This window comes from Daphnia magna, linkage group LG3, assembly GCF_020631705.1.
Source record: "Daphnia magna isolate NIES linkage group LG3, ASM2063170v1.1, whole genome shotgun sequence".
Classification (NCBI taxonomy): domain Eukaryota; kingdom Metazoa; phylum Arthropoda; class Branchiopoda; order Diplostraca; family Daphniidae; genus Daphnia; species Daphnia magna.
The window spans coordinates 9,710,922-9,723,016 of record NC_059184.1 but is presented as its reverse complement, the minus strand read 5'-3'; the positions used below and the strand labels follow the sequence as shown (position 1 = coordinate 9,723,016).

The 12,095-nt window shown below is 37.2% G+C and overlaps 1 protein-coding gene, 1 long non-coding RNA gene and 1 pseudogene across 3 annotated transcripts; 1 reads left to right on the top strand and 2 right to left on the bottom strand.

Annotated features, from left to right (window-relative positions):
- Positions 1-2,823: 2,823 nt before the first annotated feature.
- Positions 2,824-9,844, bottom strand: LOC116935383 (nuclear exosome regulator NRDE2). 2 transcript variants are annotated; one of them, XM_045170451.1, is made up of 8 exons: positions 9,452-9,844; positions 6,379-6,527; positions 5,546-6,309; positions 5,219-5,458; positions 4,003-5,149; positions 3,777-3,945; positions 3,321-3,689; positions 2,824-3,251 (listed from the first exon to the last, which is right to left on the bottom strand). In XM_045170451.1, exons 2-8 carry the CDS (start codon positions 6,462-6,464, stop codon positions 2,967-2,969), a joined length of 3,060 nt encoding a protein of 1,019 aa, XP_045026386.1. In that variant the 5' UTR covers positions 6,465-6,527; positions 9,452-9,844; the 3' UTR covers positions 2,824-2,966. The 2 variants fall into 2 exon arrangements, with proteins under 2 accessions (XP_045026386.1, XP_045026385.1); XM_045170450.1 differs by lacking the exon at positions 9,452-9,844 and having other exon boundaries at positions 6,379-6,765.
- A 366-nt stretch (positions 9,845-10,210) lies between these two features.
- On the top strand, positions 10,211-10,618 carry LOC123470300. Its single transcript, XR_006643941.1, has 2 exons — positions 10,211-10,346; positions 10,450-10,618. It is a non-coding gene; the product is annotated as an uncharacterized LOC123470300 (long non-coding RNA).
- Positions 10,619-10,778: 160 nt separating this feature from the next.
- On the bottom strand, positions 10,779-11,964 carry LOC116918455 (annotated as a pseudogene).
- Between the last annotated feature and the right edge of the window lie 131 nt (positions 11,965-12,095).

The window sequence follows — 12,095 nt, the reverse complement described above, 5'->3', positions numbered from 1 at the left end:
GAATATCGGATCAGCGCCATCTAGCGGTGGAAATAAAAACTCGACAAGCGGCAATATATAGTATAATAGATATACTTATATTGCCGATTGATGACGAATCCTCCTCTTCATCCTCCAGTACAGATATCTTTAACAAAACAACCTAGCAGAAATATTACATGTCCATTTCCTCTAAAATCTTGGGACATGAACCATCGACTCCAGGGTTATTATCCTGTACCATACCACTGTGCCACCACTACATGTTCAAAAAGTGGGAAGTAGGGACGGGATGAAGTTCAATATATCGATACGTATCGATACGAGAACCAAATGGAAAATATTGAAAATAAAGAAAATCAAAAATAAAACCCATATTCGGATTTGAACCCTAAATGTACATGTTTCCAGTCGCCGATCTAACCAATACTTCAGAATTTCTATTTATCTTTTGCAAAACAACACATAATGTTAATAAACAGTTCTGTTTCAATTTTTAAAATTTATCTTCGAAACTTCAAAATATTATTTATAATTATGACATTCGCAAATTTATTAATAGATGTTTTCATTGCTTTTATTTAGTATTAGTATATATTTAGTAGTATTAGTATTCTCTTCAAGAATTGAGCCCCGGACCACAAATCCACTCTCCGCTTTCAAACAGATATGCCATTTTTACTAAAATTAATTTTACAAACTAAAAAAGACATGATTTTAGGTTTGTCGATAATTACGATACGAAAAACCAAAAAAAAATTCAGAAAGCAAAAAAATCAAAATGTACATTCCCAGAATTGAACTACGGGAATATGAAACCACAGCCCAAGATTATGTCAACTAACCATGATAACACAAAACAATTTACAATAAGGCAGATCAAAATTTCATGAAGAATACCGATACCGATGATTCGAAATATATTTTTCAATTGCAATATTCATTTCAAAAAAGATTTTCCTTATGTTTCCTACTGACATCTCAAAATAAGCATGTTTATGGAATCGAACATCACACTATCAGTTCACTGGGCACTACTGTACCACAGAGCCATTCTCTACAAAAAACCATGCGGTAAACTACGAAAGACATGAACTGAGGTTTATCGATACATTCCAATACATTCCAATACACGCAAAAAAAAAAAGAAAAAGCACAAAAAAAAGCCCAAGTAAAAATTACTCCGTGTGAATAGAACTTACTGCTTACAACGTTACAATTCGCAGTCACAGATTATACCAACCACCCACATCGACTGTGTTATACCTGGTTATAGAATATAAAAGCGAAGAAAATTATCTATACCGATATTTAAGAAATAATTAGATCGAAAGATTTGTGTTTCTGTGAAGAGAAACTCTATGGAAAAATTCAATTACTTTATCAAAAGAAAATTTAGTATTTGTATACATTCCACTGCGAGACTAGAACACTGGACTTAGAATGACAGATTTACAGAGGTCAGAAGCGCTAGACCGTACCATTGAGCTAAACGGGTATTGCAATAAGAACAATCCAAACGAACCATTCAAACCATCTACGATACCGATACACCGATACATCGACGATACGCCAATACTCCGATACGATATATCTAGTATCTATAGAATTTCGATGTATCCCCAACACTAATAAATGTATGAAGTGATGGGATGCACCATGGTATAATAGTTTAGAGGTATACAGTATCCTGCACAAAAAGGTTAACACCGATTTATTTTGAAAAAGCCATCTGTGTGTAGAAAAAATTAATAGTTTACCTTTTTAAGGAGAGGTAGGGTGGTTTTGGCGCAAAATCATTATAAAGGGGGGTTGGGTAATATCAGTCCAGACAGCTTTTTTTTGCCCTAGGTATTAAATGTCTGGAAAAAGTGTAGACTGTTTATCGGTAGACTCCCCTACCCCTCGGCTAAGTAGAACAATTTTTGCAATACAAAATAGAGTCTTTCCATTACTCGTTATTGTCATTATCGGTCGGGTAATCGGGTAGCGCATGGAAACATCAAACTATTTTTATCAGTATGCTAGTTATCAGTTGCAAATTGATAGTGGGTTATTGGATACGTTTCCGTCGGCGACGCGGGAGATCCGCGTTCTAGACTTGGATGAGATTAGTGTTTACATTATTATTCCTGTCATGAAAATATTGAATTGTTTACGAATTAAATAATTATTAATCATATATAAATACTTTTTTTAAATTTTTAAATATAATTTAGTTCATCAAAGATTTATTAAATTATATTCATTAGCTAGATTTGCTTTGAAATCTATCAATGCAAACAAGATTTGAACGCGGATATCCCGCGTCGCCGACGGAAACGTATCCAATAACCCACTTTCAATTTGCCAACAGTTAGCTAGCATACTGATAAAGATAATTTTGTGTTTCCATATGCTACCCGATTACCCGATTCGATAATGACAATAACGAGTAATGGAAGACTCCCTTATGATGGACTTGGAGAGAAACATGAAACTGACAAATGAGAGCGATGGACAGTGACGGAAAGTCGCATAAGGTTCATCAGATCTTTGCTTTTTAAAACTTTTCTTTATTACGAATTAACTCCTTCTCACCTGAATGTCATCTCGGGAGCAAGAATTTGACTAATTTTCGGAAGAGACCGGATGATATATACCGTAGACTACACAGCCTGGGAGGATCGGAGAGCATTTGGGCTTTACTGGAAAATCCATTCTCACGACTTTAGCAGCCAAAATTCGCAAGTCCGTATCCATTACAGTTTGGTTTACCAACTTGGCCCATTTCAGCTATTCACATAGGCCGAGAGTTTCGTTTACTTTTTCAAGAATTCTCGTGACATCGTTAAGGAAGATAAGTAAACTAATAACGATTGTATTAACGTGAAGGGGATCTTAGATTAGCCAAACTAGCAATCAAGAAATGCGACAGAAAAAGATATTCAATTACAACGAATAATAACAAAACTTTATTTTCACAATAGCGTTATACTAAATACACATTAGTCTTCCTCACTATCCTGCTGTAAATCTTCGCTGAAATTATCTTCACTTTCCGAGGTCAACGACTTAAGTGCTTCGGCATACGCTGTTGCATCAACAAACGAATCATTCTTATTACCAATTTGAACTTGATGTAATCCATCAGCATTTTCTTCTTTTTCAGTTTCGAGTAGAAGCTCAAGTTCTTCAAGAGGAAATCGGAGGCGTAAATCTTTTTCTGTCATTAAATTTGTCACTTCCTTTAAAGAAGATGGCTCATACTGTATTATATCCATGCAAATATCCTAAAATAATGAGTACAATAAATTAATTTGAGCAGAAGGCACATAAGTTATTGTTCGTTCAGCATATACCTTGGAAGTAGGACAATCTCGTATGGCACGGTAAAATAATTCTTTGCATCTCTGCGGATTGCCAGCCACGTGCGCACTATGCATCAAAATTCTCCACAGTAGAGTAACACAACGTCCTGGATATTGCGAAACACAGTATTCTGCCAGATGCTCCATTTTTCGTCGATAACTGAGATAAAGTGTCGCTGTTCCCCCTGAGCAGCCAGGCAATTCTTTGAATGTTGTTTCCTCTCCTTTCTTTACGATTTCTTCTCGGTTTGCAAGGGCTAAACAAGCGGCTAATGCTGCTCGACTTCCAGATTTACTCTGCGTAGCTTTCGCACGCATTGTCAAAGTATTCCATAAGCCACTAAACATGCTGCACCGTTCCTGTTACAAAAACGGAGAGGAAAGGTAGATCAATGACATTCATAACCAAAGTCTTTTAGTTTCAAAAACAAACAAAAAAAATTATACCTCGGAATTAATAAAAATAGTTAATAACTGCATACTATCTGGGTATTCAGCCAGTGCAGTACATATCGTATCGTGGAATAAACGAGATTGAATATCTTTTGCCCATTCTCGGGCCTCCGACGACAATTCAAGTAGATTGACGTATACGCATTCTCGGCGGATATGATATCTAAGAATAAAACATTTTACTCCAAAACTTGTTAACTGAAATGCCATTAGGAATTACTTTACGAATTCAATGTTGTATCGCATTTCAGCGGTAAAATGAAGATCTCTTTTTTGTGAAGAAACTAGCCATTGTTCAACCATGTGAAAGGCAGATCGACAACCCTCCGTTAAAGATAAGAAATATGAATAACAGCCAAGAAGCTCAACCAGTTCGTCTGGATACAAGAAGGTTAGATTTTCCGATACTTTGTCCACGATGCTATTTTCATTCATCTGTTGAAGCACAGCCTGGTATTTTCTTTTGGCTTTCAACAACATTGCAGGTGTATAGGTACCACGGTCAGAGAAGGTCGAACCCGCTCCTAGAGCAACCAGTTGTGCCAAAGCTGCTTGTTGGTTTGGCTTCCCCTGAGCCTTACATCGAAGCAAGGACCGGGCGTACGAGAACCATATTCGGATCAAAGCAGCCTTTAGTCCTGGATTTTTTTCTTGTTCCACGAGTAAAGGATTAACACTGTACATCTTCATCAGTTGAGATAAAATCTTGCGGTATTCTTCTTCGTTTCCCATTTGAAGCTCCAGTGCCGCGTATCCATTATAAAGCAACAAAGTGGTGACAGAATCACTGCTCGAAACGTCTTTTAAGAAGGCTTTTACCCAAGTTTTAGCCTCTTTCCATCTGTTTTTGACATCGACTTGGGTTGACGATCGAGCAATAGCACCTATTCGGACTCTTTCGACATCTAACCACCATAGAGCTAGTTCCAATTGATACGGTTGCTTTATCAGTCTGTAAGTCTGAAGAACGATACGCCTCAAGAATGTCAAATAGGACATATTGTTCACTATGTTTGGTTGAGAACTCGATAACGAAGCAATTTTTGGAACATTCGCAAGACAGCGAAGGAGGTTATCTTCGAGGACAAGAGGAGCCCAGAACAATTGAGCCTGGCTTGCGGGTAGAATAGGAATACCAAGTGATACGAGACATCCAAACAACAGGCGAAATTGTAAATGATTCTTTTTCTCGCCGATGAAAAGGTATGGAGAGAGATCGGTGAATGAAACAAAGCGATCTTCGTCATCACAGTCAGTGCTACTTGAACAAGCTTGAAAATGTTCACGTGATCGCAAGCTCTCGATTAGACGCCAAATAACAGGAAAAGATTGATTGGAGGTTATAATCGCGTCTTCAGCTTCTAGCGCTGTATAAAACAATGCAAATCTTCAGCTGTATAAAACAACCCACAAAAAGTTAGGTAAAAAAAATATACCATCTATCCCATGAACAGCACGAATGGGCAGCTGTCGTTCTGTAGCTACCGCACTCTCAATAAAATCCACTTCACCCGTTCTTGGAACACGAGCTTCCCACAAGGATTCCAACCAAGTTAATGGTGAAGAAATATCATTTGGCCGCTTAAAGCATAGCTCAAGAAGTGCTTGACTCAACGAAACTGATTTCTCGATCCAGCCACACTGCCGAAGAAATGAGCACAGTCGTGAAGCAATATCTAAATTACATCGAAAAAAAAAAAAAAAAAAATTATTGTAACAATATAAAATGTAATGAAATAAAATATTGCTGTTAGTAGACTGACCAATGATAAACTCTTCTAAATGTGCAGGTCGTTGGTGAGAAGCAAACGATGGTTGCTGCATTTGCAGAAGTTTTTGAAAGCATGAAGCGTACGTTTTCAAAGCCAACGCAACACTGAATCCTTCAAAATTATTTTCTATAAAATTCAGATACTCATTCCAAAGTTCAATTGATACAGGATTCAGAAAAAGTACGTTTCGCCATTCTTGGTGCAAGGTGGAAACATCCCAGTATTCGGCGACAATATTTAAACGGGCCGTTAGCAATTTCACACTCTTCGGGTTGTGCTCAATAGCTTTGTCGAGAATTGCAACTTTACGTTCCAATTGAGCTCTCCGGTGTAAGTTTCTTCCCAATTTTTTATGCTGGCTCTGGCTGATATCAGAATCATTTTCCATCAACGAGAAGGAAGCAGAATTTTGATGTTCAATAAAAGAAAGCCATAGATTCACATTGTGGGGATTTTCCCGAAGCTTCTCATTGAAAAGTGCAGTTTGACGTGACATTTCTAATTCTTTTATCCCTTGAGTTTGTTCATCATTGGTTCTTTCAGCTTTTCTACCTTGTATGTACAAGGCAGTGCTTGAATCATAAATACCTAAAGGATTTGTTTCAGTACACAGTGGCTGGAGAGGTTGGGTATTGGCAATCTTTGTTAATCTTCTTAATGCGTTTTTTCCAAAATATCTGTGAGGTTTAGATTTGTTCAAACTAGATCTCTTAGAGAAGTGTTGAACTCCTAGTACACCCTTCATTCGCTGGTGCCTGTGAAGTATTTATGATGACCAGTTATTTGTCAATTTCCTTAAATCTTGAAAAATGTAAGTTGCCTACCTTGCAACATTTTTGAAGTACATATACGGAAATGCATAATTATTTTTATCTCCCTTCAAGTCTTCATAGAATAACTGATCAGCCATGGTCTTTAAATTGGAGGACTAATAACTTTCGTCTGCTAATTCCTGACAAAATTCGGGCATCCCCTAGCATAGCCTTCTCTCAACACAGTCTTCACCAGTGAACTGATACTGATCCGATTCCGTGTCGTTAAAAAACGGATTTTTTGAGGGCCGTAGAACGGATTGGTTTCCGTTCTCTAACGCTAGAGTCGCATGAAGGCAATAACGTTATGCCTACCCTCTAGCGCCTCTAGCTGATTCATAATCGGATTCGTTTCAGTTAACCGATTTTTGACAAAGCAGCGCGTTGTTCAAATCAGTGAGCGGACCCGTTTCCGTTCACAGATCCGTTTCAGTTTATTATCAACTTGTTTTTATAATAAGAAGCGCTAAATAATAAAAACGCTAAATAATTCCCGCCATCGTGCTCGACGGCGATTGGTTGATTAATTTTTACATATTCGGGAAACAAAACCTTATTTCTAACATTTCCGTGGGCATCAGCGTAATCTTTGTGATCTGAGAATCACGAAAATGGTATACTATTTAATTGATTTTATCAAAGATAAGTAATCGAACAGTTAGCTTAAAGTTTGGGTGTGTAAGCTCAGCCCCCCTCCTCTTTAAGTCTGAAAATGGAATAATAATAATCTGAAAAAGAATAAAGCGGTAGGCTGCATAGCATTAGGCCTGTGCGCGTGAAAAAGCGTTCGCGTGAAAAAGCGTTCGCGTGAAAAAGCGTTCGCGTGAATCATACGGGCATAGACAGAAAAGTGATTGTTTTTCAATTCATATTCGGATTCAGCGTACAAAGTTGAATACAGACTATAAATTTTAATATTATCGAAGGTAGTTTGTATAGTATAATATGCGTTTGCGTGATAAAGTGTTTGGCGTGAATTACACGTACATGCCTTTATAACGGATTGTTTTTTAATTCAGATATAAATTCAGCGTAAAAAGTTAAATAAATGCTATTAATTTTAATGTTATCGAAGGTAATTTGCATTGAGTAATATGCGCCAGCGTGAAAAAGCGTTCGGCGTGAATTACACGGATATAGATAGAAAAGTGATTGTTTTTGAAATCATATTTGAATTCAGCGTAAAAAGTTGAATAAATGCTATTAATTTTATTGTTATCGAAGGTAGTTAGCATTGAGTAATATGCGCCAGCGTGAAAAAGCGTTCGGGCGTGAATTACACGGATATAGATAGAAAAGTGATTGTTTTTGAATTCAGATTCGGATTCAGTGTAAAAAATTGAGTACATCTAATGGTTTCATAAATTTGGCGGGAGTTTGCCGTTTGTGACGAAAAAAAAATCTCGAAAAAAGTCGCCTAGATAAGGAAAGAGAATTGGGTCGTTTGGTTTCTATGAAAAATTTTGTCAAAAACGAATAACTCCCCCCCGCTAACACCAAAAACAATGAAATTAATGCTGAATATTCAACTTTTTACGCTGAATTCAAAAATGAATTCAAAAACAATCACTTTTCTATCTATATCCGTGTAATTCACGCCGAACGCTTTTTCACGCTGGCGCATATTACTCAATGCAAATTACCTTCGATAACATTAAAATTAATAGCATTTATTTAACTTTTTACGCTGAATTTATATCTGAATTAAAAAACAATCCGTTATAAAGGCATGTACGTGTAATTCACGCCAAACACTTTATCACGCAAACGCATATTATACTATACAAACTACCTTCGATAATATTAAAATTTATAGTCTGTATTCAACTTTGTACGCTGAATCCGAATATGAATTGAAAAACAATCACTTTTCTGTCTATGCCCGTATGATTCACGCGAACGCTTTTTCACGCGAACGCTTTTTCACGCGAACGCTTTTTCACGCGCACAGGCCTAATGCTATGCAGCCTACCGCTTTATTCTTTTTCAGATTATTATTATTCCATTTTCAGACTTAAAGAGGAGGGGGCTGAGCTTACACACCCAAACTTTAAGCTAACTGTTCGATTACTTATCTTTGATAAAATCAATTAAATAGTATACCATTTTCGTGATTCTCAGATCACAAAGATTACGCTGATGCCCACGGAAATGTTAGAAATAAGGTTTTGTTTCCCGAATATGTAAAAATTAATCAACCAATCGCCGTCGAGCACGATGGCGGGAATTATTTAGCGTTTTTATTATTTAGCGCTTCTTATTATAAAAACAAGTTGATAATAAACTGAAACGGATCTGTGAACGGAAACGGGTCCGCTCACTGATTTGAACAACGCGCTGCTTTGTCAAAAATCGGTTAACTGAAACGAATCCGATTATGAATCAGCTAGAGGCGCTAGAGGGTAGGCATAACGTTATTGCCTTCATGCGACTCTAGCGTTAGAGAACGGAAACCAATCCGTTCTACGGCCCTCAAAAAATCCGTTTTTTAACGACACGGAATCGGATCAGTATCAGTTCACTGGTGAAGACTGTGTTGCTTCTCTATTAAGAAAGCCGAAAGGTTGGAGCTTTTTTTTGAAGCAAATTTTGCTTCCCTACCTCCAATTTTGCCCATCCTTCAAGTGTACCCACGGGAGCCGTTTTATCGCCTAGTGGCGATTTTAAAAAGTTAACTTTTCGATCGATATGAATTCATTCCTTCTGAAATGAATGAGGCATCCCTCAATTACACATGTTATGCCCATTCTCGCCGAGCCGGAGACAAAAAAACTTTATTGTACGGCTTCACGTGTTGAATGGCTGCGAATGAGCATATGCAATAAACAGGAATGCATGCCGTTCCGTGTAACATCGTCATTAAAATCCCTCACGGCAAAATATAAATGGGGCGTTCATAAATTACCGCTCATAAATCCGGGTGATTCTCCCCCTCCCCCCTACATCATTTTTATCACCAGATGGCTCCCGTGGGTACCCTTGGAGGAAGGGAATGGGAGGAAAGGTGAGCAAAATGTGCTTCACTTTTCCAACATGCAAGGGATAGCGTTCCTTTCGGCTTTCTCTAATAGAGAAGGCTATGCCCCTAGCAAGGCCTACCCGCCTACTTAATGGTTAAGGCCTGTAAACATGTATCTACTGCCATGAAGGCGACAGGTGTAGGACGTGTAGCCAGAATTCCTATCCCTGCCCCTGTGAGAGCCAATAAGACGAAAAAGGGAGGCGAAGACTTCGCCATCTGGCGTTCAGAATCGAACTCGTTGAAAAATAAATATTGAGGCATGAAATGAAAAAATAAACAAAAAATTAAGGGAAATTAGTTATGAAACGGATATATTTTTTACATGCATAACAATCAAATAAATATCATTCGTTCTATTTTCGAACCTGTCGAATGTACAGAAATCTTGTTTCAGCGTGTGTTCGCGACTTAAACGGAAATAAAAAAGGCAGGGAACTGTTATTAGGGGTTGAGAATGGAATCAGGGAATGGTGTTAGAAGCTATTACCCGTGAAGAATTTTAGCGCCTAAGATCCAAATCCATTCAAGTGAACGCATTTGCAATGCGATTTAAAATCATACAACGGACACATCTTCAAATTTAAAAGGAAGGGGGAGGAAAAAAACAAAGCAGCCACGGCGCTAAAAGTTTTCGCGGCCCAAGAACTATTTTCCGTTCGAAAGCTGATGTAAAACTGCATTATTTATGGTTTCAATTAACACATTGTAAATAGCATGCATTATGGGGGGCAATTTGGCAATTCAAATTACGTTCCAAATAAACAATATGCAAAAACTTTCATCAGCCACCGCTAGATGGCCTGGGTAAACTTGATACAAATCAACAACATTCAGTAAATAACAGATTTAAGCGTTGAGTAACATAACATGTAAAGATTTATTCAGAGGTTATCTTGTGTAAAATTCATTTTCGTAGGTTTTTGACGTAAAATACATGTGTTTACTTCGTTGCCAGTTTGTAAGTCTTTACTTAATGACGTGTTCCGCTGATACAACATTTGATAAACGTTTAATGAGAGATATATTTATTTTTCTTTCTATATGTTAATGACGCCTGCAAGATGGGAAAGTCAACAAAATATGTCACAGAAAAAGATGACATAATACCAATTGTGACGCAAATCAGGACAAGGCATTTTTTCAAACGTCAAACACCGATTCTTTGTTATCTTATTTTCATGCATATACACCTGTCAAATCTATGCCACGGAATAGAAAATGAAAAAATCATTCAATTCAGTTACTGTGAAAAACTTTAAACTGACATCAATCACGATTCCACTGCATTGCAAGAAGTTAGTCAGTCATTCTTCTATAAAAAAATATGAAAAAGCCCACAAGTCCACAACAAGGTCACATAGAAAGCTAAATGGGAGTTGAACTTGGCAAGTCAGACAAATTCACTGTATTGAAAATTAAGAAACTTATTTGCATTTTTACATATAACCTCAAAAGTGAGCTGTGTTTTTAACTTGCGGTGTTTCTAAAAGGCATTTATTACAAAATTAGAACAAAAAATTCGAAAATGAAGGAAATATTGGTCACATACTTAAAACAGCAAATTGCACTTATAGATTAACGTTCCTCGAACAAGTTTTTTGGTGTTTCAACTTCAGGAATGTCCGTCTTGCGTTTCAAAACTCCTTTCCTTGCAAACTTTTTGTTTCTCAATAAATTGCGCGTTATTAGCTTACGGCTCGGACACTTCTCGCTCTTCGATTTGGTCTTCATCTTCGATAGAAGACACAGTGGCAGAAGAGAATTTACCCTGAACAAATAATCATAATCATATCAATCAATCAACTAATAAGTTAACTTAACCTACTATCTTAAATACCATATCCTTGTTCTGTTTTGTTACGAGTGTCTTCTGTGGTTGTTTTTTAGCACCTTACAGCTGCACATGACGCATTCAACACGTTTCTTAACTTCCTTCACCTGACTCTCTGAAGCAGAAATTATAATAAGTTATATTGCTGTTTGGGTTTTGCTTGTGGTATAGTTGACGGCCACACCTAAGTTAAACTGAGATGACATTGATACTCGATTTAACAGTTTAACAATTAACTTACTTGCTACAAAATCATTTATGCTGTTTTCAATGACTTCTTCACATCTAATGTAAACCATCTCATCAGCACCACAGTTTGTTTTGTTCACCTGTTTGGAAATTGGAACCAATAATGACACAAGAGCCATTCCTTTTTCTCAGTTGCAATTTATCTAACAGGGAATCTAAACAAAAAATTGATTTTTAATGAATACTAGAAAGATGCTAGCTCCATGGAAACTACGTAAAATTAATGTAAACTAACCAAACAAACAGTAATAGGATTGGAGAGGTTTTCTTCTTGATCTTTTGTGTCTGAAACAACAATACTTCTTGAGACCACTTTTGGCATTTGGCATTTTCAACTGTAAATTTGATTCAAACGAAAAACTAGAGAATATTTTATTTATGTGCTCCGTACTTCGCAGTTTCACTTTCACATTTCACTTGTGATGAACCAGAGATAAGGAGATGGCTCACCCTGTAGAAGTTCAGCCGTGATAGTCAGCGCTCCAAGCGGATACACCAAAATTGTCCACAGAAATAGCAGACGAAAGCCTAGCAGACGACAAACCTGGCAGACGACAAGCCTGGCAGACGACAGGTCATAGACCATCAGTTAATAGAAAATGCATAGAGTTTACAATATCGGCTTTA

Bases quoted from the DNA above. Each gene is read 5' to 3' on its own strand.
- LOC116935383 (XM_045170451.1), bottom strand. From the start codon at position 6,464: ATGGCTGATCAGTTATTCTATGAAGACTTGAAGGGAGATAAAAATAAT. The intron at 6,310-6,378 runs GTAGGCAACTTA...AATACTTCACAG, and splicing joins TACTTCAAAAATGTTGCAAG to GCACCAGCGAATGAAGGGTG. The intron at 5,150-5,218 runs GTATATTTTTTT...TGTTTTATACAG, and splicing joins TGCTGTTCATGGGATAGATG to CGCTAGAAGCTGAAGACGCG.